Below are 26,177 nucleotides of genomic sequence, written 5' to 3' on the forward strand. Positions count from 1 at the left end.
TAAAGGTCCGACTGAGTTATGTATGGCACCCTAGATGGAAGGATACACATGCCGATGACAAACGCCCCGATAGCTAGTCCAGCTATGCGGTTGCGACTACGTATTTTTAGCGCGTTTTTCTTCCAAAAGTCGAGATCTTGTCTTTTCCTGAGAAGCTGTTTCTGTGCCGCTGTAAGTTGCTCCTTAGAAGCCATTTCAGTGTTATTATGTGTCTGATAGAAATTACGTATGTTGTTTTATGTTCTTTGGTTTGTGACTGTACTGGACAGCCCAGCAACTGGTGCATTTCCGCCCTCTATCGTTTTGGAGTAGCCTACAAAGCCCACACATTCTGGCTGCGTTCCAGCACGTTTTTATTGCAGTCGCGCTGCGCAGATCACCAATTAGTGGAAAGTAGACTTTACTCCAGCCATTTCACAGTTAATTCAAATTATATCATTATATCTAAACGTTGTCTTCCAAATCAAATGTAATTGGTCACATACACATATTTAGCAGATTTTATTATGGGTGTAGTGAAATGCTTTGCAAATACTTTCAACACTTTGGGGTGATGTTTTGCAGGGTGTTATAGGCTAATTATTGTCATCACGTTGTCAATTTCATTCATCCGCAATCATTTTCAAGGTAAAATAAATAATTGTAAGTGAGGACTTGGTGGACTGTATATTCTTTAGGTTAGGTTTTACTTCATGTGTTCGTTCCTGTGTTCTGGTAAGGGCACAGATGGCAAACAGGTAGGATTCCAGTTGAGGTGGTTTTCCTAATGCCGAAGATGCACCAGCACGGAACAGCACCGCACAGTGTATGTAGTATGAATGGGCTAAGGCACTTAGTGGTCTGGCGACTTGCTGTAACCAAAGTGTGTGTGTGTGTGTGTGTGTGATATGAACAAGGACACACACTGGTCTTGGCTAACACAATGAAAGCTAACTGGTGGGAAAACACAAGGATGGCTGTAACTTTCTCTCACTTGACTACTGATCTTCTCTGAGCTGTAGATCGCCCAGCATGCTCTGCTCCACTTCACCTGTGGGCAGAGCTACAGCTATATTTGATGAACTAACATTACTGATATGATTAACTACAAATACTTCATAGCCTTTTGGACAGAAACATTGACAGAAATTGAATTATTTTATTAGAAGAACATTCATTTATAAGGTAAGATGAACTCTTATGTACAGAGAAAAAAAGTTTTTCAAAATATCTTGATATATTGTTCTTATCCTTGTTCTGTAATAATATTAATACTATAAAACAGCCATAATGTACAGTTATGCTCTATCATAATATATTTTCATATATACTGCCCATAACGTACAGCCACGTTATGCATAATGAACCACAATATAGTCGCAAGTGGTATTCCTTGATAAATTCACAGCCCTTTTCTAAATTAGGAAGTAATCAAATAACTTTACAGTCAAGGCAGTGGTTTGCTATCTGTATGGCTCGCCAAAAGGAAAGCAACAACAACCATTTTAATTGGTTGTATTGTTGATAAGGTAACATTCGGGAAGGTATACAATATTTAAGCTTTTTCATAGACTTTAACATATAGTTAAGCGGTCATCCACTAAAAAGACCGATCTGTCTCAGATATGTCAATCCAAACCATGGATACAACATCAGAATATTCCCCCAAATACATGTACACCTACATGTAATATATATTTAATTTGTAAAACTAAACATGTTCATCCATTTTCCCTTAACTTCCTTTTTTGTCAATGTTCTTGTGAGTGGAAGTACCAAAACAGATGGATGACTGGATGGGTGGACAGCACGAGTTTGAAACTTGGGATGAAGGTTGAAGACTTGGAGCTACCACAGTTAAAAGCTAGTTCACTGACAGAAAATAATCTCCCTTTACCAAATCTAGCAACCCATGTAACCATCAGTCTTTTCCCAGGGCTTGGCAACCCCCATTGTCGCCGTCTCTCTTGACTCATGGGTGCCATAGAAAATGTCTCAGCTGGGGGCAAATACTGTCTCAAACTCTTTGAGGATGAGCTCCACAATCTGGTTCTGGTAGACCATGTAAACGGTGATGTTGGCCGACTCAGTCTGGGGCCTGAGTAACGTAGGGCCAAACACGATGGCCACACTCTGGACTGACATACGGTTCTTTTCCCCAAACTCAATCACTCTGGAAGAGAGGAAGAGGGGATGAGGAGAAGAGGGAGTGGGAGGAAGTATGAGGAGGTTGGAAAGTGTTTAGTATATCAGTTATTTACATCATTTGTATAGTTTTATATAAAACAGAATTGTATATATAGAGTTGAAGACGGAAGTTTACATACACTTAGACGAGTCATTTAAAACTCGTTTTTCAACCATTCCACAAATTTCTTGTTAACAAACTATAGTTTTGGCAAGTTGGTTAGGACTTCTATGTGCATGACACAAGTCATTTTTCCAACAATTGTTTACAGACATGTTATTTAACTTATAATTCACTATATCACAATTCCAGTGGGTCAGAAGTTTACATACACTAAGTTGACTGTGCCTTTAAACAGCTTGGACAATTCCAGAAAATGATGTCATGGCTTTAGAAGCTTCTGATAGGCTAATTGACATCATTTGAGTCAATAAGAGGTGAACCTATGAATGTATTTCAAGGCCTGCCTTCAAACTCAGTGCGTCTTTGCTTGACATCGGAAAATCAAAAGAAATCAGCCAAGAACTCAGAAAAAAATTGTAGATCTCCACGTCTGGTTCATCCTTGAAGTAATTTCCAAATGCCTGAAGGTACCATGTTCATCTGTACAAACAATAGTACGCAAGTATAAACACCATGGGACCACGCAGCCGTCATACCACTCAGGAAGGAGACTCGCTCTGCCTCCTAGAGATGAACGTATTTTGGTGTGAAAAGTGCTAATCAATCCCAGAACAACAGCAAAGGACCTTGTGAAGATGCTGGAGGAAACAGAAACAAAAGTATCTATATCCACACTAAAACGAGTCCTATATCGACAACCTGAAAGGCCGCTCAGCAAGGAAGAAGCCACTGCTCCAAAACCGCCATAAAAAAAGCCAGACTACGGTTTGCAACTTGACATGGGTGACAAAGATCGTACTTTTTGGAGAAATGTCCTCTGATCTGATGAAACAAAAATAGAACTGTTTGGCCATAATGACCATCGTTACGTTTGGAGGAAAAGGGGGGAGTTTTGCAAGCCGAAGAACACCATCCCAACCGTGAAGCACGAGGGTGGCCGCATCATGTTGTGGGGGTGCTTTACTGCAGGAGGGACTGGTGCACTTCACAAAATGGATGGCATCATGAGAAAGTAAAATTATGTGGATTAAAGCAAAATCTCAAGACATCAGTCAGGAAGTTAAAGCTTGGTCGCAGATGGGTCTTCCAAATGAACAGTGACCCCAAGCATACTTTCAAAGTTGTGGTAAAATGGCTTAAGGACAAGAAAGTCAAGGTTTGGAGTGGCCATCACAAAGCCCTGACCTCAATCCTATAGAATATTTGTGGCAGGAACTGAAAAAGCATGTGTGAGCAAGGAGGCCTACAAACCTGACTCAGCCGTGTGTGAGCAAGGAGGCCTACAAACCCGACTCAGCCGTGTGTGAGCAAGGAGGCCTACAAACCTGACTCAGCTCTGTCAGGAGGAATGGGCCAAAATTCACTCAATTAATTGTGGGAAGCTTGTGGAAGGCTACCGAAAACGTTTGACCCAAGTTAAACAATTTAAAGGCAATGCTACCAGTTGTGTGTATGTAAACTTCTGAATGTGATGTTTGTTTTTATTTTACCCCTTTTTTCCTCCCCAATTGTTAGTAGTTACAGTCTTGTCTCATTGCTGCAACTCCTGTACGGACTCGGGAGAGGCAAAGGTCGAGAGTCATGCGTCCTCCTGCTTCTTAACACAATGCACATCCAACCCAGAAGCCAGCCGCACCACTGTGCTGGAGGAAACACCATACACCTGGCGACCTTGTCAGTGCACACTGCGCCCGGCCCACCACAGGAGTCGCTGGTGTGCGATGAGACAAGGATATCCCTGCCGGCCAAACCCTCCCTAACCCGGACGACGCTGGGACAATTGTGCATCACCCCATGGACCTCCTGGTCGTGGCTGGCTGCGAATGAGCCTGGGCTCAATCCCAGAATCTCTGGTGGCACAGCTAGCATTGTGAGGCAGTTGCTTAAACCACTGCGTCACCCGAGAGGCCCATGAGACAGGGAATATTTACTAGGATTGTCAGGAATTGTAAAAAACAGAGTTTTTAAATGTATTTGGCTAAGGTGTATGTAAACTTCAGACTTCAACTGTATATAAAAAAATGTCAGTTTCTACCACAACACCACAACACCCACTCACTTGAGGAGGTGTTTGAAAAGGAGGTGCATGGTGTCGTGGTTGGGCAGGGGAAGGGACCTCACCAGGTCACGGAAGTACAACACCTTCTGAGGATAGTCCTGGATTTCTACCAGAGAAAGAGTCATCCCAAATGTCAATTTACTCACATCCTTTCATGCTATTTAGGTCAGACTATGTCAGTTCATTACTATCATGTCATTTGACTCTGACTATTGAGATGCATGCAGAATGTTTCATTAGGGCCTGACCTAGACTTACTGATGGCAGCGATAAACTTGTCGAAGAAGCTGTAAGGGAAGAGAGGTTCAGGCAGCTCCCTCAGGAAGAGCTTCAGCGCCCCCGTGATCACATGAATCTCCTCCCACTGACCATCCTCTAAGTCCAGATTTTCCTCTGGAGGGAGGGAGAGAGCATGAGGACAGATAATATGGTTGATAATACTGCAAGATGCTCCATCTACAAATTCATTACTAGTCCTTGAAACTTGCTTTACCATGATCTGCTTTGTGGCGTAGTCTCTGAATGACAGCTAGATTCCCACTAACTCTGTAGATCCCATCAATGTCCAGACCTAAGGGTAATGTACAATTGTGTTACCTCTTTAGAGGTGGTAAAGGTTGATATTACGGTATCAGGATAAAGAAGGAATACCTACCTCTAATCTCCACTGCCCTGATGCACTTCTCCGCAAACCTGGGCACAGTGCTGTTCTCTCGATGGCACAGCGTGTCCAGATGACAACCAAACACATTATCTAGAAAACCATGATGAAAAACATTCTGAGTGCCATAAAGGTACAATAAGGTTACTCTGCTATGTCATTTAACCATGTTATATAGCCCAGTCTCACCTCTTATGTAGCCCTTTTCCTTCACTGACTGCAGTGTGGGCCTCTTCTGGAGAAACTTGCGTAGTTTGGTGCGGACACGCCCCTGATCTGATGACTCAGCACTGATGCCAGGCGTAATTTTAGTGGCTGCTGGAGGGGGCAATTAATGATGGGTGCAGCTTTCGTTAAATACCTGATGCCCAGTTACCAAATATTGACATTTTACACCCATTTACTCCTCAAAAGCATTGAAAGACCTGGTGGTTCATAATAGTAGGTTGTAGGACACTCATACTTACAGCTGGTCCTCTTGTCTCTGTCTGAAGCAAGTGGAGATTTCTCCATAGGCTCCTCCTCTTCCGACAAGTGATCTTGGTCCTGAGAGAGGAGAGGTTATAATGAAGACCGACGCCCCCTTGGCCTACTCTAATTAGAACTTGTTACATAGACACCTCCTGGATGCTCACCAGCTGTCTGACGGTGTCCAGTATGATCCTGTGCCAGTCACAAATGATGCTCTCTGTGTCGTACTGGACCAGGTACTCACACCCATGACGCGTTTTCAACTGGAGCGGGAGAGGGGAAAAGCCATACCTAGAGTTAAATTAAATTCATTTTGATTCAGTTCCTGAATTGAATGAAATAGAACTGACTTCAACCCTGATAGACCTTAAACAGAGCCCATACCTCCAGAACATTCTTCTTGCTGGACTTGTCCTTGGGGGCCCAGCCCACAGTGGCTCCACGCAGCTCCACTGTGTACTCTGGGGTGATCTGATTGGTCTTGTTCTGAGGAATCACGGACCAATGACATTCATTCAACAGACCTGGTGGTTCGTAATAGTAGGTTGTAGGACACCCAATCCTGACAAGCAAGCAAATCATTCTTTATGAATACAATGAGCTTATTTTCTAAAGTGGTGGCTGTGAGTGGTTATTGTAGCAAAATGTTCTTACAGAGTTTCCCGAGGGTGCAGACTTAGGGTCTTTGTGAAACGTGAGAATGCCTCCATGCAGCACTGTCCATGACGGACTCCAATTCTTCCTATTAGAAAACCAGAAAATAAGGAATCATTGGTCCATTGCGCAAATCACAATGTGTTGTAATTTGTGCAGTTGACTTGACATTACCTAATTCTTTTCCCATTGTCAGCCACCTTGGCTTTGTTCAGGATCCCTGCCTTCTCTAGTAGATGTGTCTAAAACGAGCAAAATAGAGACAAATATTAACAAAATATCACAAACGACAAAGGGAGAGTGTATGAACATTTCTACTAATGGTGATTACGAGGAACCCACAGACCTCAGATCAGGTTTAAAGATTTTGTTAGTTGTATTGTACTGTACGTACATCAGTGGAGGCTGCTGAGGGGAGGACGGCTCATTATAATGTCCGCAATAGAGTGAATGGAATGGTATCAAACACATGGTTCTCATGGTTTTCACTGGCATACATAGGTAAATGAGTTGAGCAGTTAGTATCCACATTGAGCCATAGGCTACTGGACATTGCCCATCGGCCTACTGGCTGATATGAACATTGGACTGTTCATGTTAGCAGATTATTGTAATTGTGGGCTATAATTTTAGGCCAAGATAAAGTATTGTTGTGACTTTGAAATGCATATGCTAGGCCACTATGTGGCAGCAACAAATGTTTGTGTTGGCAGTGTTCCAGGTTATGCTGAATTCTTGGGCTATGAGTCCACAGGTAGAGATCAAAGAGTATAAGTAGCAGATTCTTTACAGCTTTGAAATGTGAGTCAGGTATCAACATGGGAGTGGTCAATCTTTGTGTGTGCGTGTGTGTGCGTGTGTGCGCACACATCTTTGTGCATGAATGCACAGTTATACATGCTTGGGCGTGATTGTGTTTGTTTGCATGGATTCATAAAATGGGAAATAATCCTTTGGGGTTGACTTTGCTGATAGCACTGACATTCAGCACTTTGACATTACTGTGCCTACTTCATAAGACAGCGCCATATGTACATTCAGCACAATGCTTTGAAAGGCAATGCAATAAAATATGGTGTCAATCAGATGTGAAAGTACTACCCAACAAGCCACCACTTGGACCACAACATCCAACAAAAACAACTACATATGCTCCCTCTCCCCACCAGGGGGTAGTGTCAATGGTGGTCTATCAAGACACAATCATTTAGTACAGGGTTGATTCAAGTAATCAAAGCTTGATGATGAGTTGGTTATTTGAATCAGCTGTGTAGTGCTAGAGCAAAAACCAAAATGTGCACCCAGGGGGGGCCCCAGGACGAATTTCGAAAACCCTGATTTAGCAGATGCTTGCGTTCCAGATCACTTTCTTATCCACACACGAAGCAAAGAGAGAGAACAACCCATTCAAAGTTAGTAGTTTCACTTAAACACCACATAAGAAACTCTTAATCAGCCCTTTTAAAAGCATACATGTATATAGTATGTATTGTAACCAATATCTAATCCATTAGCTCCCCTTCCCAAGCGCCGTTAGTTCTCCTATCCAATCCTAGCATAGTATGTTAGTTAGATCAGAACACCCACACACCACCAGAATGCAATACCTGTCTGGCAAACTACACTATGCATCTATCTATCAGGCCTGACGTGGGCCGTAAGAACCTACATGCTCATGATGTGAGTCTGTACTCAGATGTGACAGTCTACTCCGTACTCCCAACCTATCAGTCTTTATGGAGAAAACAACACAAGTCTTCAATGAATGGGATAATGGGTCTTCAGGCTCTTTGTCATTTAGAAGTCTGTGTGTGCTGTCTGTACAGTAGAGTACATTTTGAGTTAGTAGAAGGGTTGGGAAATGAATGAATTCAATTCATAAAATGAACAATAAAATCATTGTTGAAAAATAATGCAATTTTCAATTCAATTATTGTGTGTACTAGTCCAACACGTATAATATATTATTGAGGGCCAGTAGAAAATTACCTGACAAAAATCCCTATGGATTCAAAACCTTATCGTGTCGTACGTTCTTACTGTACTTACATGGCGTGGCGTCTCAGGGGAGTTGCCTGAGCTGGATGCTTCACTGGTGATGTCCGAAACATTTCTCCTATGTGTTGGAAAGAACCTCTGCCAAACGCAAGGGAGGGAATTGGGTTCAGGTTGGTTAGTCAACAGTAGTCGATAGGGCCTTATTGTTCGAACAGAGCAGAAATCCTGTCAAACTTGATGAGTCATAATTCTATCCGCTTTCTCCCCTGCCCCCTCCATTATTGTTGTAGTTTCTCCCATTTCGGTTTGTAAGTGACTTCCTGAGGGGAAATCAACTAGGGCAGGTGTTCCCATCTCCTGTTGAGAGGGTCGACAACGACACAAACACAACGACATCATTCCACAAGGGCATTGTGCATAAAGCTGTGAGGGCAAGGTGTCTCATGTCAGGGACTAGTCCGAATGGCTTGTTTGCTTGGGACTACCAGAACAGCAAATGCTGCAGTGTCTATGTTCCTATACCGTAGTGCCAAATTCAGTCTAGATTCCAAAAAGAGATTCTAATGGCCCATAAACGTCTGTTGCTATACCAACGGTGTGAAACCTCCTTCAACATCCCTGTCCATGCTCTGGGCTCCCCAGCTACTCACGTTGTCTTCTTGGGAGGGGCCAAACTGAGCTGGGCCCATTGTGTGTCTCCAGTTCTTCAGAACCAGCGGGCTGTCCTGGTCCACTCCATTTCCCTCCTTGGACAGACTGGCTGCCCCTGGGAGCTGAGAGGGTTAACAGAAACAAGCAGTGTAAAGGCCCTGGCCTATTTCTACAAACCCAGTAACTGGTTATCTGAGGTAAGGGCATCTTTTTTTCACCTACAGTTGAAGTCGGAAGTTTACATACACTTAGGTTGGAGTCATTAAAACTTGTTTTTCAACCACTCCACGCATTTCTTCAAACTATAGTTTTGGCAAGTCGGTTAGGACATTTACTTCGTGCATGACACAAGTCATTTTTCCAACAATTGTTTACAGACAGATTATTTCACTGTATCACAATTCCAGTCAGAAGTTTACATACACTAATCTGACTGTGCCTTTAAATAGCTTGGACAATTCCAGAAAATGATGTCATGGCTTTAGAAGCTTCTGATAGGCTAATTGACATCATTTGAGTCAATTGGAGGCATACCTGTGGATGTATTTCAAGGCCTACCTTCAAACGCAGTGCCTCTTTGCTTGACATCATGCGAAATCAAAATAAATCAGCCAAGACCTCAGATAAAAAAATTGTAGACCTTCACAAGTCTGGTTCATCCTTGGGAGCAATTTCCAAATGCCTGAAGGTACCACATTCATCTATACAAACAAAGGTATGCAAGCATAAACACCATGGGACCATGCAGCCATCATACCGCTCAGGAAGGAGATGCGTTCTTTCTCCTACAGATGAACGTACTTTGATGCGAAAAGTGCAAATCAATACCAGAACAACAGCAAATCAAAAGTATCTCTATCAACAGTAAAACAACCAGTAAAATAACCTGAAAGGTCGCTCAGCAAGGAGGAAGGGGGACAAAAGATTGTACTTTTGGAGAAATGTCCTCTGGTCTGATGAAACAAAAATATAACTATTTAATGACCATTGTTATGTTTGGAGGAAAAAGGGGGAGGCTTGCAAGCCAAAGAACACCATCCCAACCGTGAAGCACAGGGGTGGCAGCATCATCTTGTGGGGGTGCTTTGCTGCAGGGGGGACTGGTGCACTTCACAAAATAGATGGCATCACAAGGGAGGAGAATTATTTGGATATATTGAAGCAACATCTCAAGACATCAGTGAGGAAGTTAAAGCTTGGTCGCAAATGGGTCTTCCAAATGGACAATGACCCCAAGCATACTTCCAAAGTCGTGGCAAAATGGCTTAAGGACAAGAAAGTCAATGTATTGGAGTGGCCATCACAAAGCCCTGACCTCAATCCTATAGCGTTTGCGAGCAAGGAGACACACAAACCTGACTCTGTTACACCAGCTCCGTCAGTAGGAATGATCCAAAATTCATCCAACTTATTGTGGGAAGCTTGTGGATGTCTCCCTGAAACATTTGACCCACATTCAACAATTTAAAGGCAATGCTACCAAATACTAATTGAGTGTATGTAAACTTCTGACCCCCTGGGAATATGATGAAAGCAATAAAAGCTGAAATAAATCATTCTACTATTATTCTGACATTTCACATTCTTAAAATAAAGTGGTGATCCTAACTGACCTAAGACAGGGAATTTTTACTAGGATTAAGTGTCAGGGATAGTGAAAAACTGAGTTTAAATGTATTTGGCTAAGGTGTATGTAAACTTCCGACTTCAACTGTATGTGTAGTACAGAGTTGCCCCATACATTGTCAAGCTCTTTGAGACCTGGTAAAAAGCCACTCAATCATTCCTTGAAATTACAATATTGCTTCTCTTCACCTCTGCTGGAAGGTTCCACTGGGATCTGGAGCCGTCTCTCAGGTAGTAGTATGTCTTTCCTTCTTGATCCACCGACTTGAGCCACTGCCAGGATACACACACATACAAGACAAAACAGCGTATGACACACACTGCATGGTTTCTCAAACCACTCCCCTTTCAAAGCACTAGACCTCCATTCAATACACTTACCTGCTCCTGTGTGCGTTCGCTGGTGAATACGGTCTTCCCATCTGCCTCTATGGAGCGCTTCCAGCCCGCCGGAACACTGTCTAGAATGGCCCGGGGTATGACGGCCAGTTTAGCCTGCGGCATGGGCAGGATGTCTTTGGGGAACACCGAGGAGGAGGTGTCTGGAGCTTCGTGGTCTTCTGTCAGGTAGTCTTCCTTTGGGAGAGGGGGCTGAGGAACAGAAGATTTGTCAATGCTTTTAAGATGGAACTCAAACTGAGTGGCCAATTTCTAAAAGGTTTATGACATGGTTCATAACATGCTTGCGATTCTGCTCAAATGGCAAACGTTCTTAGTAACTTCGCTAGTAACACTTTGTGAATAAACAGCAAAAAGCATGTGTCTGCCATAGCAGGCTTTAGACATAACTAGCTAATAAACTAACAAAACAAGACTCCCTCAGGACCATGAAGCAGATGTTAATGCGCTGGTGTCTGACAGACTGCTTTAGCAGTCAACAATATTTTAGAAGCCTTATCTGTTGATGAGCTTGAAACAATGGCCATATTAGTCAAATAAAGCATAAGCTAACCCCTACCGGTCCTCTGTCTGGGAGCTTCAGCACAGGAGGCTCAGTAACAGGAGAGGAGGGGGCGATGGGCTCCGGAGCTCCCCAGGACGTGGCCCCAGAGGTGGGGTTATAGAAGTAGTTTCGACCGGTGGTCTCATCGAACACTTGTTCCCAGTTGGAACCCTGGGATGAGGCTGGTGAGAGGGACAGGGCCGGGGACAGGGCCGGGGACAGGGCCGGGGACAGGGCCGGGGACAGGGCCGGGATAGCCAACGCCTCCTTGGGCAGCTCCATGTCTGTGGAGGGGAGGGTGCTGCGGGGGTCGGCCCAAGTGGTTTGGCCCGTGGCTGGGCGGTAATAGAACTCTTTCCCGCTGTCCTTGTCAGTGTGCACCTGCCATCCCTCCTGGGTAAGGGGCAAGTCAGGACTCAGAGCTTCTAATGGAGGGGATTGTGGGATATTTTTCTTCAGCTCTGTGACGTTGGCATAAACAGCAGTGTTGGGGCTGGCATTCTCAGCCTGGAGACAGAGATGAGAGGTCACAGGTCAGTCATCAGGAATAACATGAGGAGGAAGAAACATTTCACCCCCAGTCCTAAAGGCCAGCGAGCCACCAGTCCATAATATCTTGTACTCTATATGAACAGAGTAGACTGCCTGCGTAGTACTCCCCAACCTCACCTTATTTGCAGTGAAGCCAATGGCCCCATCAGCCCCTATGAGAACAATCCGTGAGATCCTCCACAGCACAAAAGACAGAGGGGAAAAAAGTTCTCTCTACCTGCACCTCCCTTTACTCCCATCAAGTAACAAAGCACTGACTTGGGATCAAATATCATTCTCCCAACCCCTTTGTTCAAATAGGCTGAGTTACCCAACTCATCACAATATGCCCATTCTTACAAAGTGCATGCATTTAAAGAGCTACATGTGGATCTCACTTTTGAGTGTTATTTTCTTCTTTTTTTCTTTCTTAAAAGAGTATAGACAACATTGACATTCAATTGTAAGCCTTTTTTCAGGTTTAGTGGAAATGGCCATACGTCAGTAATATCTGCATCCAAAAAAGTGATATGTCCTGTTAATGTCTTTCCCGAACCCTACATACATCTCAGGGGTGTGGAAGTGAAGAGCAAAACATCACATCTTAAACAGAGGAAATTTCCACCACGTGGAGTGGAGTAGACCACAGGGATCTGTGTGGCAGACCGTCACTTCATTGACAAACACAAGCACATTTCAACATGAGCCAGACATGATAAAAAGCTATAAAGACTGGGGAAGTTTGAATGACAACGCAGATGATGTCACAGCTAAATACAGTACTATAGGCCACATTTACGTTTGAGTAATTTAGCAGACACTTATCCAGGGCGATTTACAGGAGCAATTTAGGTTAAGTGCAGTCAGATCTTTCACCTAGTTGACCTTTCGGTTACTGGCCCAACGCTCTTAACCTCTAGGGCACTGTACCTGTCGCCGTCACATGTAGGCTAAGTACTGCAGGCATAGAATTGAACATGTAATTCAATTGGCACAGACACAAATATTAGGACAGGCTGAGTGAAATGACCACGAAGTCTTAGATTAGTGAAGAAAAATACCATAATTGGGACGCATACCCTTAGGTGCTTACCTTTGAGACACCCAGAAAAGTCACAAGCCTGTGTCTGAAGCTACGGCAAGCATTGAGGATTATGTCGGTCATATTCCCTGAAAAAGGCACCTCTTCGAACAACGTAATGATCAAATATGTTGCATCCCATTAGTGGATATAACATTTCAACTAGTAGATCCAAAAGCAGAAGTATTGGCAAGGACATACCACAGGTTCTTCAGACCATGTACCAGTTCCTTCTTTTGATTACTACCTGGCTTGAAAAGGGGCTTTTTTTTGTTGTTGCTTTGAATACGTTTGTAAGAAAACACTGAAAAAGCCAGAGACCAGGGAATAACTGTTTTCGGGTTGCCCAATTCGCACCTTGTAAAACAGACATTCTTCATGAAAAAATAGCTTTAAAGGAAAAGCCTGGCTCAGAGGTAAGGTTTCTTTGGTATCGGCAAGACTCTTCTGTGTACCACACATGGACGTATACTGGCCTGAACACACAGACAGACTATACCGACCTAAAAACACAAATAAGATACATGGCTGGGTGGGTGGAGGGAGGGAGTCGACTGTCCAACTGTCATTTCCTCTCAAAATGGGCTAATGGAAGTTTTGAACATAAACACACGTCCCAGTTGGGTTGTTTTGTTGTATACTGTTTACAACATCTCGGCCGTAAAGTACCTGCGTAATACTTACTGTATGCAAGTATAAAGTAAAACACCAGAACACATTGATACACATACATCTCTATGCCTGAAGGTACTCTAACATTTAAAATACACATGTGCACAATGAGAGTACTAGTTCTGTGCTGGAATGATGCTGTAGCAGTTAGTGTTTCCTTGTTCTGTGACATTACCTTCTCTGGGACCAGACGGGGTCTGTCAGAAGCTGTGGTTCCCTGGTTTGGTGGTACCTAAAGGTCAACCTGTGATACGCGAGTCTGCCCACTGTTCATGTCCTATGAACAGCTGGCATTGATTGTACAAAACATTAGGAAATCCTGCGATTTCCATGACACAGAATGACCAGGTGAATCCAGGTGAAAGCTATGATCTCTTATTCATGTCACCTGTTAAATCCACTTCAATCAGTGTAGATGAAGGGGGGGGAGACCGGTTAAATAATGATTTTTAAGCCCTGAGACAATTGAGAAATGGATTGTATATGTGTGCCATTCAGAGGGTGGAGTCAACATGGGCCAGCATCCCTGTGAAACGCTTTCGACACCTTGTCATCCATTTCCCAATGAATTGAGTCTGTTCTGGGCAAAAAGGGGTGCAAATCAATATTAGGAAGGTTGGTATCTGTGTGCATAATGCAGCAGATGACAACATCATAAAAAGAACTCCATACTCTTGTACCAACATAATTGTTTTGTTATTGAAATGGTACCTCCGACAGACACACCCTAGAAACCACCTGGGTTACAAAGCTGCAGGCAAGAGGTTGATCCTAGAATCATTATTTAATAATCACTATACAGTTCTGTTTCATTAGACAGAGTAATAAACGCCACAAATTAATAAACGCCTTGGGCAACGCAGAGCATGGGCAGCAGTAAATATGCAAGCAAAACTATAAACAAACACTCACTCTCAGGTTTCGTTTAACACCACCTGATAAGTTCTTCTTTGTGGTTGGAGAGTTGTCTTTGGAATGTGGCAGTGACTACTGGCTACACATTCAGGTTAAAACATCAAAACCTGCCTGTGGAAAGCCCCAGTTTTTTTCAAGAAGATATAAATGAAGCTTAGCCTTCCCCTCTTCCTTTACAGTAGCAACACAACAATGAGCTACAAGTGCAGGGGCGTGTAGCAGAAGAATCTAAAATGATATTAATAACAGATGCGCAATAGTAATAAAAGTGATTGTGGTGATGATTCTTTCAATCAACCCGAAGCACATTGTTTCTTATGCGCTAAAGCCTCCAAGCTAAATAGCATACCAGCCTCCTCAAACCAAACTAAATGGAAAGGATACCAGAATGACTGGTTCACAAACAGCAACGTGAACATTTTCTGCCAGTCAGCAATACCTGTCATGCCAACCATTTGTTTGGAGCCTTGGTGGATAGTGGCAATATAGTGACTTTTTGTAATCTCTCTAGGATAGGCCTGCTGTCACAGAAGGAGAAGAGATATCACACCTTTACATCAGATTATGTTCCTGGCTGCGTGTATCCAAGCAGGTTATGGTCAAGATTAACTTTCTGCTTGTGTCTCATTGCCAATGATTGATATCTACTAGCAATGGAAACCAAGATGGCCTTCCTCCCTTGTAGTTTGACCCCTTCTCCCTGGCAGGGCTGGGGAAAACCTTGTCATGCCCGTCATCATAATATTATCACACTTACAATTACATCAAGCTTTTTGACACTGCATAAACAGGACCAAGGAAGTCAAAGACAATTACGGATGTACATACTGTACCCAATGTGTCATTTATGATAACGTAATTGCATACAATATGCCAGAATATTCGAGAAATTACAACTGATTGACACTTTACAGTTTAAAATGAACTACAACTGATTGACACTTGAAGGTTTAAAATGTACTATTGTAAAACCACTGTAGTGGAATAGAGATACACTGAGTGTACAAAATATTAGAAACACCTGCTCTTTCCATGACAGACTGACCAGGTGAATCCAGGTGAAAGCTATGATCCTTATTGACATCACTTGTTAAATCCACTTCAATCAATGTTGATGAAGGGGAGGAGACAGGTTAAAGAATTTTTAAGCCTTGAGACAATTGAGACATGGATTATGTATGTGTGCCATTCAGAGGGTGAATGGGCAAGACAAAATATTGAAGTGCCTTTGAACGGGGTACGGTAGTAGGTGCCAGGAGATCCGCTTTGAGTGTGTCAAGAACTGCAACGCTGCTGGGTTTTTCACTCACATCAGTCTTATGTGTATCAAGACTGGTCTACCACCCAAAGGACATCCAGCCAACTTGACACAACTGTGGGAAGCATTGGAGTCAACGTTTTGGGCGGCAGGTATCCTAGTGGTTAGAGTGTTGGGCCAGTAACTAAAAGGTTTCTGGATCGAATCCCCGAGCTGACAAGGTAAACATCTGTCGTTCTGCCCCTGAACAAGGCACTGTTCTCAGGTAGGCCGTCATTGTAAATAAGAATTTGTTCTTAACTGACTTGCCTAGTTAAATAAAGGTTAAAAAATAAATAAAACATGGGCCAGCATCCCTGTGGAATGGTCTCGACACCCTGTCGTCCATGCCCTGATGAATTGAGGCTGTTCTGAGGGCAAAAGGGGATGCAACTCAATATTAGGAAGGTGATCCTAATGTTTTGTACACTCAGTGTATATGGACAGATTGGAACTATATAAGAGCATAATCTCAGTCTCGCTTTATACTGTCTTCATCTTAAATTTTCGAACGCTCACTCAGTATTGACCTTAGAAATCAGATGAGGTGACTGAATGCTGCATGGCAGTGAGTGCCACATGGTTTACTGGTTGATGTGCTTTTCCATTCAATCACCAGTGGACTGACTCATCAATTCCTCATATTGATAAACTGAAGAAAAAACAATTGACACTATCAAGATCTAAATAGACAAGAGTTATGGACCCATATTCAGCCTGTAGATATTTAGAGTAATAGTAAGTAGCCTATAGAGCATGACAGAAATACCCCCCTACAGAACAAGAACATCATGGTCTGGGCTAATGCATAATCACAATATATACCTGAGCTATTTTGCATTTGAGGGTCAAACACGGTGTATGTCAGAGGTCATTGACCGACACTGTTGTCTATGTCATTTTCATGTACAAATATACAGTATAAAATTCAACTGGAGGAAGGTAATGTTTTCAAAAATGTAATGTGTGCTCAAATAATACCAGGTTATTGCCAGTGACCAAAATGACATTTGATAGAAATGAATGCTTACTCTGAATCACTGTAATTTACACCACATGTATAATACATGTATTAAAACTGTTACAGTTAGTAGCTATTAATGCGCATAAAATCCTATTTAAACAGAGCAAAGCCTCAATCCAAACCTAAACTACAAATGGAGCGATCACGATCATAAAAAGGGCAAATTACCTGTTTAAAGTTTGTTTGGTTAATCTCAGGCTCAATGTAGTGTAGACTATCCTTCAAAGACATCATTTAGAAGTTATAGACTTCAGCTTTCCCTTAATCCAGTTGTAAAGTACAGTATTCACCTCACTATTCCACACTGTACACTCACACACTCCATGCCCTGTCAGGTACGCTACAGTACAGGTAAAGCCACTGCCTAGCAGCAGCAAGTCTTGGGAGTGGTTGCGATGTTCCTCAGTTTAACCCTCTCTTGCCTGCATAGATTGCGAGCACACATAATGCACAGATTGCAGCCAACACAACACTGATACCTTGCATAACTAAATAATAACGTTTTAGAAAAGCATGTGTGCGTGTAATTGAGAAGCACTGAAGGGAGTATCTTTACTCAATCGCCTGTTTACATTTAGCTAATTAAATAATTATGTCATGAGAACAGTTCAGGATTCAGGAGCTCTGCAAACAGTTCTGCTCAAAAACTTGAGTGTGTGTGTGTGTCAGTGTTTGTGTGCGGCCTGGCGTGGCATGGGGGCTAGCCTATTGGAGTGGATTATGGAAACATGTATTTGTGTGTGTTTGTTTCCAGTTGTTTGGGGCAAGGCTTGCAGCCCTACAGTACAGTAAAGGGCTCCTCCTTTGTTTTGTAAACACACAGCACAGTGGCCCAGCGGTGTTGCTAACTGGGTACTATGGCTGGGTGGGTGTACCTAATTTCTACCAGCATGTCACATGTGCAACTTTACTCCACACACAGAGATGTGTACAAAGCTCTCCCTCGCCCTCCATTTTGACAATCTGACCATAATTATATCCTCCTGATTCCTGCTTACAAGCAAAAACTCAAGCAGGAAGTACCAGTGACTCGCTCAATATGTGGCAGGGCTTGCAAACTATTACGGATTACAAAGGGAAACCCAACTGCTGGATGATTAGCATTGAAAGCCTACCAGACAAGCTTTATGCCTTCTATGCTTGCTCTGAGGCAAGCAACCCTGAACCATGCATTAGAGCACCAGCTGTTCCGGCGACTGTGTGATCACGCTCCCCTTAGCCGATGTGAGTAAGACCTTTTAAACAGGTCAATATTCACAAGGCCACAGAGCCAGATGGATTACCAGGATGCGTACTCAACGCATGTGCTGACCAACTGGCAAGTGTCTTCACTGACATTTTCAACCTCTCCCTGACCGAGTGCCCTTTCCCACCTGGACAAAAGAAACACCTACATGAGAATGCTGTTCGGCATTCATCACCATAGTGCTCTCAAAGCTCATCACTAAGCTAAGGACCCTGAGACTAAACACCTCCCACTGCAACTGGATCCGGGACTTCCTGATGGGCTGCCCCCAGATGGTAAGGGTAGGCAACAACACATCCGCCACGCTGATCCTCAACACAGGGGCCCCTCAGGGATGCATGCTTAGTCCACTCCTTTACTCCCTGTTCACCCACGGCTTCGTGGCCACGCACGATTCCAACACCACCATTAAGTTTGCCAATGACACAATGGTGGTAGGCCTGATCATCGACAACGATGAGACAGCCTATAGGGAGGGGATCACAGACCTGGCAGTGTGGTGCTAGGACAACAACCTCTCCCTCAACATGAGAAAGACAAAGGAGCTGTGGACTACAGGAAAATAAGGGCCCATTAACATCAACAGGGTTGTAGTGGAGATGGTCGAATGCTTCAAGTTCCTTGATGTCCACATCACTAACAAACTATCATGGTCCAAACACACCAAGACAATCATGAAGGGCGCACAACAATGCCTATTCCCCCTCAGGAGACTGAAAAGATTTGACTTGGGTCCTCAAAACGTTCTACAGGTGCACCGTTGAGAGCCTCCTGACTGGTTACATCAACGCTTGGTATGGCAACTGCTCAGCGCTACAGAGGGTAGTGTGTACTGCCCAGTACATCACTGGGCCAAGCTTCCTGCCATCCAGGATCTCTAGACCAGGTGATTTTTTAAATATAATTTTTTATTTTACCTTTATTTAACTAGGCAAGTCAGTTAAGAACAAATTCTTATTTTCAATTTGAGCCTAGTGGGTTAACTGCCTTGTTCAGGGGCAAAACAACCGATTTTTTACCTTGTCAGCTCAAGGATTCAATCTTGCATCCTTTGGCCCTAAAAATGATCAAAGACTCCAGCCACCCAAGTCATAGACTTGAATTCAGCGCATGTGACAAATACAATTTGATTTGATTTGTATCACTTACTGAGTGACAGAAACAGAGAAGTGTGCATGTATTGCTTAAGAGTTATCTAAAATGTTATAGTACTGTGAGTGAGACATGATCAGATGATCGAAAGCTCATTGAGTCATACTGCATGTTACATCCTGTCCAATATGTATGTTGCTAATTATACCTCTACCACAAAGCATGTAGCAGTTATTTATTCTCACGATGTTGCAGTCAGACACAGGCTACATTTAGAATTACTTAGCTATTAAGACAATAAGAAAAGTTCACCCTCTCATGACTGTCTACACTTGAAGAGTTTATTTCCAAAATGCTATATCCACCAATTGTTCACATTTGGTTGCTTATGTGTACCTTCATGTGTGTGTAAAATATTACTGTTCTCACATTTTTTTATTCATAGATTTTAGATGTGTATGAAAATGTTTTTTTATTATTTTTTATTATACAGTATATCCAGTCTTTAGCCGGAATGGAATGTTCGTATCCTGTATATTTGACTGTGATATCTGGTTGTCTCACCCAGCAATTTTAAGATGAAGGCACTTACTGCAAGTCGCTCTGGATAAGCAATGGCGAAACAATGTTTGTATATATTGATGTCACAAATGTATCATTTTTACATTTCTTTATACAACATGTAGTTATTTGTCATATTTAACTGTGTTAAATCTAGCAGTACTACTTATTTATCTAAGAGTGAGGTGGATATATAATATTTTGCAAAAAAATAAGATTTTTTGTCTTTTTGTCTCCATCAAGTGATAGATTTTAAACAAATACATGTCTGTCATTGAACAACCCCATGCCATGATTAGATAGTGAAAAAAACAGACAAATCTCTTTCATAATTTCTTCAAACAATAAAAGCTAATTTATCGACATTTCTGAAATTGGATATAGAGTGTGAAGTTTTTAACTTATACAGCTTGGGTGGTTATCAGTGGTGCATACCTTAAATTATTTGGAAGGGATACAGGCTTTATAAATGATAATGGATTCTTCCTTACGTAGCTGCTTACAGAAGTTGACCAACTCATTGGCTGTCAAGTTCTAAATATAATGTCCACTACTATAATGTCCACTACCATGATAAATGATTGTTTAATGTCACCTACAGTTCGGCTTCCATATAACAAACATGATGGTTTATTGTTTATTGCTGTATGTAGAACCTAATATCAAGTCACTTGACCAAAGGCCACAGAATCAAAAGCCGAAACCTAGGAATCACACAATGTTTATTTTGTGTCAAACGCAAAGAGGTGAACAGACACTGAATGTGGCTGAAATCCAACCGATTGTTTTTGTTTTTGAGTCCTTTTTAGTGAGTGGTCATGTTTTAAAGACACTTCCGTTTGTTTCTCACTGGAACTCAGGCTTTTGTGTACCTGCTTAAACATAACAGACATCAATAGAGTCCTTTTTAGTGAGTGGTCATGTTTTAAAGACACTTCCGTTTGTTTCTCACTGGAACTCAGGCTTTTGTGTACCTGCTTAAACATAACAGACATCAAGAGTCCTTTTTAGTGAGTGGTCATGTTTTAAAGACACTTCCGTTTGTTTCTCACTGGAACTCAGGCTTTTGTGCACCTGCTTAAACATAACAGACATCAAACTGTGCAGGTGAGAATGAAGCAAATACCTCTAAAATAGTGAAGGCTGCTAATAATGGCCAGAATGGAGTGAACAGAATGGTATCAAACACATGGTTTTCATGTGTTTAATACCATTCCATGAACTCCATTCCAGACATTATTAGGAGCCATCCTCCCCTCAGCAGCCTCCACTGCAGTCTAAAAGTAGTACTATTTTGACTGAAATGTAACCCAAGGTTACTAATCTTTGTGCCGGTTCAGATATCCCCCAGCAGTCTATAGGCATGTGGTGACTCAGTTCTGCTCAAAATGTATTCAATGTCAACCAGTTTTGTAACAAGAAGTGTCAAAAGTTGAGTAATCAATAAAAAGATAAGATATTGAATACATAGAATGGTTACATGTGAATTACTTTACACAGATAGTAGGCAGGACAAAGAGCGTCACACACTTTCAATTGTTAACTTAACACTGGTGCAGCAGCTCAAACATAAAATGCAGATTCCATTTTTTTTAAATTATCATCAGAGAATTTAAAACAGGCATGCAATAATTACTCGAAAGTCAAACATGAAACTACTTTTTTATTATATTTAAACTACATTAGAACAGCATGAACTTTGAACTTACCCTGGCTCTATCTATTGCATTCTCATTGTCACCAGATCACGAACTTCTGACATAAATGCCTGTCAATTGTAATCCAAACCTGACAAAACCATGGGACTCCACTTTTGACACCTGAATAAGTTTGTCTCTTTGTGCCTATGAGAGATCTGAAGCCTTTGACCCTCCTCTCTGCACAACATACTTGTGTCTGAGCGTTGTAATTGCATGGTTCCTGCATCATAACATATCTCCCTTCCCAGTCAGATCCAAGCCTGATAAAGTTCCTTTGGGAGAAGAAGTTCAGGCTTTATGAGGGAAATGTGTATTTCAAAGTATCTTGCCCCATAAGTGAATATGTTGTTTGACGTGTCTTTTGTCGTGTTGTTTCAAGTGACAACATTAGACTGCGGTGTGTAATGCATATCATCTCTGCAGTTCATGTAAAGCGGTGATTCAGGATAGCTTATAAATTATTTTAATGAACAAATGAATGTGAACATTTTTATTTCAGAATCTAGACATACTCCATATGTTAGAGCACACTATAAAGGAGGATAATGACACCAAGATGTTGTCTGTATCATGTACAGTTCACAGGTTATAGGTGTCACGTTCTGACCTGAGTTCCTTTGTTTTGTCTTTGTTTTAGTATGGTCAGGGCGTGAGTTGGGGTGGGCAGTCTATGTTCTTTTTTCTATGATTTGGGATTTCTGTGTTTGGCCTGGTATGGTTCTAATTCAGAGGCAGCTGTCAATCGTTGTCCCTGAATGAGAACCATACTTAGGTAGCCTGGTTTCACCTTTGAGTTGTGGGTGATTCTTTTCTGTTCTGTGTTTTTCTTCACCGTACAGGACTGTTCATTTTTTTTCTCCAGTGTTCAGTTGTTTCATTAAAGAATATGAACACTACCACGCTGTGCATTGGTCCTCCTCTTCTTCCACCCATGATGAGCATTACAATAGGGTCTTACAGGAGGCATGTAAAATGGCCACTTTCATCGTGATTTTCAAAAAAATTGTTTGTGATACAAATGTAAAAAGCATTATAACCATCCTTTCGCTGAAGTTTCTATGCGAGATCTGCCAAAACAATCTCTTTGCAAGATCACCCCCGCTGGCTTGGAATCGCCCACTGAACAACCCTGACCTAGATCCTCCCATCTCTCCTATAATTTTCCTATTACTCTATCTGACCTAAAAACATGTTCATGCTCTTTTTTTTACAGCTCTTTAAATCACTGTGAGTGTGATTGGTATAACCAGAGAACTTTTACATTTTAATATTGTTTGAAAAGTTGAAAAGCGTCCTGGATTAATTCCCCTCTTCCCCTGGAGTCAAACTCACCACTTCCTGCCACCACGGCTCAAAAAAGCATATTCTCCGTTGACGTTACCTCAGCAGTGCCGGCCTGTAACTGACCCTCTTTTCTTTTGTCTTCCATGGTTTCCTCTGTCCTCCCTATTTCATTATCTCTGTGGCCAAAGCATTAAATGGACTGGCCACAACCTCATGACTAACGCTAGCAGACAGAACCTCATGTGTTTCTCCTGACTATTGTGTGTGATGTCACTGACAGCAAGGGTCATGCTGATCACCATTGTATTCCCGCTCTTTTCTTTTGAACACACTTCCTTCACAAATTCAAGACTGAACTATAGCTGAGAAGTTGAACTTGTTCAACGAATCAGTTGACTGAAACTTTCAGTGAAAAAGTCAAGTTACTAGACAGAAATACGGTAAACAAATCTCTTCCTGATGTTTTAACTTGAATATTTAATTGCATTCGTCACATGCTTCGTAAACAACAAGTTTAGACTAACAGTGAAATGCTTACTTACGGCCCTTCCCAACAATGCAGAGAGAAAGAAAATAGAGAAATAATAGAAAAGTAAAATACTTAATAATAAATACATAATGAGTAACAATAACTTGCCTATATACACAGGGGGCCAGTACCGAGCTGTCGGGAGCTTCATGAAATGGGTTTCCATGGCCGAGAAGCCTAAGATCACCATGCTCAATGCCAACCATTGGCTGGAGTGGTGTAAAGGTCGCCGCCATTGGACTGTGGAGGAGTGGAAACGCGTTCTCTGGAGTGATGAATCACGTTTCACCATCTGGCAGTCTTAACGGACAAATCTGGGTTTGGCGGATGCCAGGAGAACGCTACCTGCCCCAATGCATAGTGCCAACTGTAAAGTTGGGTGGAAAAGGAATAATGGTCTGGAGCTATGCCCCTTATCTACATGGTTTGGGCTAGGCCCCTTAGCTCCAGTGAAGCGAAATCTTAATGATACAGCATTCAATTACTTTCTAGATGATTCTGTGCTTCCAACTTTGTGGCAACAGTTAATGGGAGGCCCTTTCCTGTTTCAGCATGAAAATGCCCCTGTGCACAAAACGAGGTCCATACAGAAATGGTTTCTCGAGATCGGTGTGGAAGAACTTGACTCGCCTACACAGAGCCCGGACCTCAACCCCATCAAACACCTTTGGGATGTATTGGAAAACTGACTGCGAGCCAGGCCTAATCAGTGCCCGACCTCACTAATGCTCTTGCGGCTGCATGGAAGCAAGTCCCCGCAGCAATATTCCATCATCTCGTGGAAAGCCTTCCCAGCAGAGTGGTGGCTGTTATAGCAGCAATGGGGGGACCAACCACATATTATTGCCCATAATTTTGCAATGAGTTACCACATACCTTTGGTCATGTACTGTGTGTACATATAACTAGCAATATTATGCCAGATAAAAACTCTAGTAGCAACGCATATGATGAGCCAAAAAGTTTGTGCAAAAAGGGTCAATGCGGATAGTCCGGGTAGCTATTTGGTTAACTATTTAGCAAACAATTTAGCAGTCTTATGGCTTGTGGGCAGAAGCTGAATATGTGGATGTTGCCAGGAGCTACCTTGATTTCCTCAACAACATTTAGTTGAAGACAGTGCCTCCCTGTGGTATCTTAAGTTATGGAGGAAAGAAAATGTCCACCATCTGTGAACAGGTTCTTCTGCACCCTGCCCACAGTGTTACCTGTCTGACTTGATATGCTATTCCAACTATTTGCTGTTAGCCAGCCTGCCAGCTTGGTGAAGTCTGCCACGAGCACAGTCAGTGGAGTCAACTCAGCTGTCCCCATTGTCTGTGCCTCGACCTGGGTTGAGCAAAACTAAACATGGCGGTGTTCACCTTAGCAATCTCACTAGGATAAGGACCTCCTCCATTCCTGTCATTATTGAAAGAGATCGTGATACCTCACATCTCAAAATAGGGCTACTTAATGTTAGATCCCTTACTTCAAAGGCAATTATAGTCAATGAACTAATCACTGATCATAATCTTGATGTGATTGGCTTGACTGAAACATGGCTTAAGCCTGATGAATTTACTGTGTTAAATGAGGCCTCACCTCCTGGTTACACTCGTGACCATATCCCCCGTGCATCCCGCAAAGGCGGAGGTGTTGCTAACATTTACAATACAAAAAAAATGACGTTTTCGCCTTTTGAGCTTCTAGTTATGAAAGCTATGCAGGCTACTCAATCACTTTTTATAGCTACTGTTTACAGGCCTCCTGGGCCATATACAGCTTTCCTCATTGAGTTCCCTGAATTCCTATCGGACCTTGTAGTCATGGCAGATAATATTCACATTTTTGGTGACTTTTATATTCACATGGAAAAGTCCACAGACCCACTCCAAAAGGCTTTCGGAGCCATCATCGACTCAGTGGGTTTTGTCCAACATGTCTCTGGACCTACTCACTGTCACAGTCATACTCTGGACCTAGTTTTGTCCCATGGAATAAATGTTGTGGATCTTAATGTTTTTCCCCATAATCCTGGACTATCGGACCACCTTTTTATTACGTGTGCAATTGCAGCAAATAATCTGCTCAGATCCCAACCAAGGAGCATCAAAAGTCATGCTATAAATTCACAGACAACACAAAGATTCCTTGATGCCCTTCCAGACTCCCTCTGCCTACCCAAGGAAGTCAGAGGACAAAATCTGTTAACCACCTAACTGAGGAACTCAATTTAACCTTGCGCAATACCCTAGATGCAGTTGCACTCCTAAAAACTAAAAAGAATTCTCATAAGAAATTAGCTCCCTGGTATACAGAGAATACCCGAGCTCTGAAGCAAGCTTCCAGAAAATTGGAACGGAAATGGCGCCACACCAAACTGGAAGTCTTCAGACCGTGCAGTATCGAAGAGCCCTCACTGCTGCTCGATCATCCTATTTTTCCAACTTAATTGAGGAAAATAAGAACAATCCAAAATGTATTTTTGATACTGTTGCAAAGCTAACTAAAAAGCAGCATTCCCCAAGTGAGGATGGCTTTCACTTCAGCAGTAATAAATTAATGAACTTTGAGGAAAAGATCATGATTATTGGAAAGCAAATTACGGACTCCTCTTTAAATCTGCATACTCCTTCAAAGCTCAGTTGTCCTGAGTCTGCACAACTCTGCCAGGACCTAGGATCAAGAGAGACACTCAAGTGTTTTAGTACTATATCTCTTGAAACAATGATGAAAATAATCATGGCCTCGAAACCTTCAAGCTGCATACTGGACCCTATTCCAACAAAACTGCTTCCTGTGCTTGGCCCTCCTATGTTGAACATAATAAACGGCTCTCTATCCACCGGATATGTACCAAACTCACTAAATGTGTCAGTAATAAAGCCTCTCTTGAAAAAGCCAAACCTT

The 26,177-nt window shown here is 42.4% G+C and overlaps 1 protein-coding gene across 5 annotated transcripts in view; it reads right to left on the reverse strand.

Annotated features, from left to right (window-relative positions):
* Nucleotides 1-1,124: 1,124 nt before the first annotated feature.
* Nucleotides 1,125-26,177, reverse strand: part of LOC135555581 (rho GTPase-activating protein 12-like) — a 35,771-nt gene continuing 10,718 nt past the window's right edge. The window contains exons 3-19 of one of the 5 annotated variants that reach the window (XM_064988140.1): nt 11,369-11,860; nt 10,792-11,001; nt 10,600-10,683; nt 8,784-8,906; nt 8,185-8,271; nt 7,805-7,867; nt 6,310-6,377; nt 6,136-6,223; nt 5,866-5,967; nt 5,646-5,744; nt 5,478-5,556; nt 5,200-5,325; nt 5,005-5,103; nt 4,843-4,920; nt 4,608-4,742; nt 4,350-4,455; nt 1,125-2,152 (exon numbers count right to left, since the gene is read on the reverse strand). In XM_064988140.1, coding sequence (XP_064844212.1) covers nt 1,975-2,152; nt 4,350-4,455; nt 4,608-4,742; nt 4,843-4,920; nt 5,005-5,103; nt 5,200-5,325; nt 5,478-5,556; nt 5,646-5,744; nt 5,866-5,967; nt 6,136-6,223; nt 6,310-6,377; nt 7,805-7,867; nt 8,185-8,271; nt 8,784-8,906; nt 10,600-10,683; nt 10,792-11,001; nt 11,369-11,860 — 2,217 coding nt within the window. In that variant the 3' untranslated portion in view covers nt 1,125-1,974. Of the gene's footprint in view, nt 2,153-4,349; nt 4,456-4,597; nt 4,743-4,842; nt 4,921-5,004; nt 5,104-5,199; nt 5,329-5,477; nt 5,557-5,645; nt 5,745-5,865; nt 5,968-6,135; nt 6,224-6,309; nt 6,378-7,804; nt 7,868-8,184; nt 8,272-8,783; nt 8,907-10,599; nt 10,684-10,791; nt 11,002-11,368; nt 11,861-26,177 lie in introns of all 5 variants that reach the window. The other 4 variants (XM_064988139.1, XR_010457884.1, XM_064988142.1 and 1 more) reach the window with 4 other exon arrangements.

The sequence above is a fragment of the Oncorhynchus masou genome, chromosome 15, assembly GCF_036934945.1.
Source record: "Oncorhynchus masou masou isolate Uvic2021 chromosome 15, UVic_Omas_1.1, whole genome shotgun sequence".
NCBI lineage: Eukaryota > Metazoa > Chordata > Actinopteri > Salmoniformes > Salmonidae > Oncorhynchus > Oncorhynchus masou.